This window comes from Oncorhynchus gorbuscha, linkage group LG18 (genome assembly GCF_021184085.1).
Source record: "Oncorhynchus gorbuscha isolate QuinsamMale2020 ecotype Even-year linkage group LG18, OgorEven_v1.0, whole genome shotgun sequence".
Lineage (NCBI taxonomy): Eukaryota > Metazoa > Chordata > Actinopteri > Salmoniformes > Salmonidae > Oncorhynchus > Oncorhynchus gorbuscha.
In genome coordinates, this window is record NC_060190.1 from 80919616 (window position 1) to 80925690 (window position 6075).

The 6075-nt window shown below is 41.4% G+C and overlaps 2 protein-coding genes across 2 annotated transcripts in view; both read right to left on the bottom strand.

Annotated features, from left to right (window-relative positions):
* LOC124004216 (sodium- and chloride-dependent GABA transporter 1-like) overlaps positions 1 to 1186 on the bottom strand; it is a 26074-nt gene extending 24888 nt beyond the window's left edge. The window contains exons 1-2 of the mRNA XM_046312979.1: positions 1061 to 1186; positions 593 to 727 (exon numbers count right to left, since the gene is read on the bottom strand). Coding sequence (XP_046168935.1) covers positions 593 to 727; positions 1061 to 1186 — 261 coding nt within the window. The remainder of the gene's footprint in view (positions 1 to 592; positions 728 to 1060) is intronic.
* Positions 1 to 4335, bottom strand: part of LOC124004069 (sodium- and chloride-dependent GABA transporter 1-like) — a 30225-nt gene extending 25890 nt beyond the window's left edge. Inside the window, exons 1-7 of the mRNA XM_046312845.1 lie at positions 3922 to 4335; positions 2724 to 3120; positions 2290 to 2421; positions 1885 to 1985; positions 1379 to 1488; positions 1061 to 1193; positions 593 to 727 (exon numbers count right to left, since the gene is read on the bottom strand). Of these exons, the coding sequence (XP_046168801.1) occupies positions 593 to 727; positions 1061 to 1193; positions 1379 to 1488; positions 1885 to 1985; positions 2290 to 2421; positions 2724 to 2949 (837 nt within the window). The 5' untranslated portion in view covers positions 2950 to 3120; positions 3922 to 4335. The remainder of the gene's footprint in view (positions 1 to 592; positions 728 to 1060; positions 1194 to 1378; positions 1489 to 1884; positions 1986 to 2289; positions 2422 to 2723; positions 3121 to 3921) is intronic.
* Positions 4336 to 6075: the final 1740 nt, after the last annotated feature.

The following is a 6075-nucleotide window of genomic DNA, read 5'->3' on the forward strand; positions in this document are numbered from 1 at the left end:
CTGCAAGTCAAAACAGGCTGCAAGTCAAAACACACCACAAGTCAAAACATACTGCAAGTCAGAACACACTGCAAGTCAAGACACACTGCAAGTCAAAACACACTGCAAGTCAAGACACATGCAAGTCAAAACACACTGCAAGTCAAAACAGACTGGTACTCACGTCATCACATACAGCAATCAGCATCCATTCTCCCTCTGATTCTGTTCAGTGATAAAGGCTAGCTACCTCTGATTCTGTTCAGTGATAAAGGTTAGCTACCTCTGAATCTGCTCACTGATAAAGGCTAGCTACCTCTGAATCTGCTCACTGATAAAGGCTAGCTACCTCTGAATCTGCTCACTGATAAAGGCTAGCTACTTCTGAATCTGCTCACTGATAAAGGCTAGCTACTTCTGAATCTGCTCACTGATAAAGGCTAGCTACTTCTGAATCTGCTCACTGATAAAGGCTAGCTACTTCTGAATCTGTTCACTGATAACGGCTAGCTACTTCTGAATCTGCTCACTGATAAAGGCTAGCTACCTCTGAATCTGTTCACTGATAAAGACTAGCTACTTCTGAATCTGCTCACTGATAAAGACTAGCTACCTCTGATTCCTTGAGCTTCTCGAAGTTGGGCGTGATGTAGAAGAGGATTCCATCGATGGCTCCGGGCAGAGTGATGCCGCGGCAGAAGAGGATGAAGAGCATAAAGTAGGGGTATGTCGCTGAGAAGTACACCACCTGAAACAGGGAGGGAGGGAGAGACTTGTTAAAATACAAGACAATGGAGCCACCCTCCTTACGTCATTATTACAGCTAGAGCCCATGCATGAATTAACTGCCATGTTTCCAGTCAAATGTTTCTTAATGGATTTTTAATCTATAGTAATGCCTCTTACTTTTGCAAATAAGCCAGGGGACATGCTGGACCCCCCCGCCCTCCCAACATCCAATACGGCTGCCAAAATCTAATATGGCTGCCAAAAATCCAATATGGCTGCCAAAATCAAATGTCAAGATTCCTCTGTGCGGTTTAGCCCCTCTCTATGAATTTAGTCAGTGGCAGCCTCTTACCTTGCCAGTCCATGCGACACCTTTCCAGATGCAGAAATAAACCAGGACCCACGCGATGGCCAGCGTGATGGCTAGAGGCGCTCTGATCTCCCCAGGTTTCTCCAGACCATCCGTCAATTGGTGCATGTTACGTCTATAGGACAAATCAACCAATGAAACCAATCTATCAACCAACCAATCAAATCTATTTATAAATCCTTTTTTTCATCAACTACAACCCCATTCATTATTTTCTACACTGCGTGGTCTAACCACAGACCAAAAAAATAAAAAATTAAAATGTTTAAAACAAAATATAATAAAATATATGTTCTTTACTCCCAGAATTCCTGAACGGCGCTGGTGAGGTTGGCAGCATTGGGGATGCTGTAGTTGGTGTAACAGCGATCTGTATTCCAAGAATTTCCACATGATTGCCATGGCAACTCCTGTAATAACAAAGACAGTTTTTTTTCTTCTTTTTCTCACTTTTTTTTTGTCATTTTGCCCAACTCTTTTCACCCAGGCGACATGCACCACATTGTTTTTTGAAAGGGTACTGATGGCCAAATTCGATATATTTGAATTAACTATACATAAAAGAAACAGTATTTCTTTCTGTGCAGCATTCAAATGGATAACACCGAAGAGGCCTATGCCCCCTGCTCTTTCAGTCCTCAGTCATGCTACTTAAAGACATTCATCAGGGAAATGTGCTTTTCCTTTTCTAAACCTCCCAGTGAACGAAATGCAATAATCTCACATTAATTCCATTTTTTTGGGGGTTTGTTTGTTTTGTACTTACAACTTTTTCATAGAAAAGCAATAATATCCACCATACTCACAGAAGTAAAGGAGGACCAGAGATAGTATATGGCCCAGGAAATGATGACAATGTAATAAATATTTAGCCAGAAAGAAAGCACTGCAGCGGCCAGACCAACTCCTGGAACAACAGGGAAACGTGGAATTAGGAATGTATATACAGTCAGTTAATATGAGATTAAATAATGTGACAACTTGAGCCATTTGAGAAAAAAATACATAAAATAGCTTTAGCTAATTAAATTAAATATGTGGTTTGATCTGTAATTACAACGGGGAGAGGAGGCGTGCACTGAAATTGCAGATATTTGTGTGTGTTTATTGACAACCAGCAAAAAGAGTATTGGATGAGGAGAGCTAATTGTCTTACGGTATATATTGAGATGTATTTCGGTTGAACCTCTAAACGTAGTGTTTTGATTTACCTTTAAACATGGGAGCCAGTTTCCACACCCCAAGCCCTCCAATCGATGTGTACTGACCGAGGGACGTTTCGAGCAGAAACAAGGGCATGCCAGCAAATATGAGCGTCAAAAAGTACGGAATCAAGAAGGCCCCTGAATGGAAGGTGAAAGGTCAGTAAACAACACATATATAGAATGGTGAATAAAAGCGACCATTTGCATTGATATACCGGGAACATTTCAAATCATCCAAAGAAATGAAGAGATGAAGACAATATTTTTTTTTGTATCACAATGCTGCGCCTAAAATAAATGATAATTACGCTCAATCTGGAGAGAAAAAGACCATTGTGATAATTAAATGAGGGACCCAGAACACATTTCCTGTTTGAAGGGTTAAGTTTTTAAGCCTCCTGTTTTTGAAAACACGGGAAAGGCGCCGAAATCTTGATTACCTCCTCCGTTCTTCCCACATAGATAAGGAAATCTCCAGACATTTCCGAGTCCAATTGCGTACCCGACGCAAGACAGGAGAAAGTCAAATTTTCCAGACCAGTTCTCTCTTTCGGGAAGTTCCTTTTTCTGGACTTTTACGACCAAGGTTTTGGGTTTGTCATTAGGCTCCGCATTCACCTCCGTTAAAACGTGTCCATCCGAGGCTTTAGTTCCATTAGTCGCCATGTCTCTCTGAATAGGTTTAGATTTCCTGGCAAGGCTGGCAGGCGGTTGGAAGATTTTAACCCCACTGATCCACGTAGAGAGCAGCTTCGCGGTTCGTTACCCAGCCGATTGACCGTTGGATGTGAAGGAGCGGGAGAAGGAGAGGGAACACCGAGGAAGTTAAAAGCGAACCTGGGAAAAAAAGAGCAAGAGAATGTTACCAAATAGGAAATTAAATAATGACCCTAAATATTTACATAATATTGAATTAACATTTGGAATTATCCAAATTAAAGTATAGCGCTGAAAATGGGCCGTTTTGAAGAGTTTTCATTGAGTCACTTTGTTGGCGCAGGGGACAAGAGATCACACGAAGACCCTGTGGTGCTTTTTAAACAGCCAGGGCCCGTTGATTCACAGCGTCATTACTCTCAATGTCTCCCTTAATACAACTTTAAAACAGCACACATTCCGCAGACAGGTCATTTCATACTGTTAAGAGGAGGAGGCGATCCCCGCTGTCCAATTATTCAGCATTTGGATTGTTAATAGCAGCGGAACTCAACCATCAATTTGACACAAAAAAAAGATACATTACGTTCATTCACGCGCTATGGCTTAGGATGTACGCATCCAAATAAGTGTAACATTATAAATAAAAACTGAATTGCAAAGCATTCATATTAACATAAATCAGCTTGACTTGACATTTGCTTATTATATTCCATGAATTATGGAACTTCAAAAAACGAATCAAATGTAGAATGATGTGATTTATCGCTCTCTTTGAAGTTGCATTGATTTAAAAAAATACATATCATTGATTTATCCAATTTAGGCTAATCATCTCGGATACTCAGTGCGCAACATCTGAAACACCGTTTTTCCCCACCGAGACGCAACTCCACACCCCCAAATGGGTTCACACTGTCCAATGTTCTGACCATCGCAATGAAGTTTTCCCACACTGTTTAACGTCAATTCTGTACTTACAATTAAACTGCTGAGCCAGCCAGAATTGTGGGACATGGTATAGTATCCGTGCGTTCTTCGAAAAGTTGTGTTCTTGAAGCTTCTAACCGGGCAGACTAAAATCATATATTTTTAGAGATAGATAAGCAAAACTAAACTATGATCCTGATGGGAAAGGTGAGTTTGCAGGAAAGCAGGAACTAGGTGTGAGTGGCGCTGTCCGTTAGCTTGGTGATGCCTGAAGGAGAGAGAGACAAGCAGAGGAGAGCAGAGCGGGGAGGAACAACACCACGAAAAGGCAGCAGCTTCACCTCGTAACACCGTCTATCAGCAGCGGCCAGGGTTGTTACGCGGACCACAAATCCCCGTTCTCATCTACATAGCGTCAATGTCATCTGTAAGTCGACCCTCCCCGTGTGTCCAACATTTCCACCACTGAGATCGCTGTGGTTCTGATAAAGTAGCATCTTATAGTCTCATGGTTTTATAAGGCATAGTGCTTTTCATCAATTGGTGGATTTTTTATCTACACAAATTGTTTGGGTGACTCACAGACAGTTAGTTATATGACTTAACATTTTGTTAGCTTTACGCCATTTCTCACATATAGGACAGTTATCATACGCTTAACCGTGTTGATATTCCCAGAAACAAATTAACTCAAGTCGGGGTCTCAATTTACTGTTGAGAGTTAGAATAGTAGAATACAGCAAGGTGCAATTTCGAAACCTGGTTGTGCATCCGCAGTTTTTCCTCTGTTTATGTCAGAGAAACCAACCATTCCCAGAGAGTGGCTGATGTGAAGGAAGATGCCAATCATGCTGTGGTTGCTGGCAAACTGTGATAAGAGGAACCAGTCAATACAAGCTAGTCTGAGGGTGGGAGATAAATTGAAAACTGCGCCTATAATCTTTTTAATCCGCTGTCTCGTGAAATATAAGACCCTGGGGACAGAGGAAAAACAGACTTTAAAAGCGGAATTTAAACCCAAAATGTGGAGACAAATGAATATATTGATTGGTAGACGCTATAGTGTCTCACAGGGAGATTGGGCCTCAGTGAGTGTGCGACTTGGAAAAGTGCAGAGACAAAGGAATAAACAGCCAAAACAGAAAGATGGCCTCTGTTGTGTTCCGTTCTGATTGGCTCACTCAGCTAGAATGGGGATTGGGTGTTTTATCCGCTCTCTATTCTTCAAAGCTTGAAGTCCATGCATACCAAATGGTGAATAGATTATTTCATTATAACGGGATCGCCCAAAATCACCTGGTGCCAACAATGTTTCTAATTTGCTAGTAGCCCAAAATCACCTGGTGCCAACAATGTTTCTAATTTGCTAGTAGCCCAAAATCACCTGGTGCCAACAATGTTTCTAATTTGCTAGTAGCCCAAAATCACCTGGTGCCAACAATGTTTCTAATTTGCTAGTAGCCCAAAATCACCTGGTGCCAACAATGTTTCTAATTTGCTAGTAGCCCAAAATCACCTGGTGCCAACAATGTTTCTAATTTGCTAGTAGCCCAAAATCACCTGGTGCCAACAATGTTTCTAATTTGCTAGTAGCCCAAAATCACCTGGTGCCAACAATGTTTCTAATTTGCTAGTAGCCCAAAATCACCTGGTGCCAACAATGTTTCTAATTTGCTAGTAGCCCAAAATCACCTGGTGCCAACAATGTTTCTAATTTGCTAGTAGCCCAAAATCACCTGGTGCCAACAATGTTTCTAATTTGCTAGTAGCCCAAAATCACCTGGTGCCAACAATGTTTCTAATTTGCTAGTAGCCCAAAATCACCTGGTGCCAACAATGTTTCTAATTTGCTAGTAGCCCAAAATCACCTGGTGCCAACAATGTTTCTAATTTGCTAGTAGCCCAAAATCACCTGGTGCCAACAATGTTTCTAATTTGCTAGTAGCCCAAAATCACCTGGTGCCAACAATGTTTCTAATTTGCTAGTAGCCCAAAATCACCTGGTGCCAACAATGTTTCTAATTTGCTATGTTTCTAATTTGCTAGTAGCCCAAAATCACCTGGTGCCAACAATGTTTCTAATTTGCTAGTAGCCCAAAATCACCTGGTGCCAACAATGTTTCTAATTTGCTAGTAGCCCAAAATCACCTGGTGCCAACAATGTTTCTAATTTGCTAGTAGCCCAAAATCACCTGGTGCCAACAA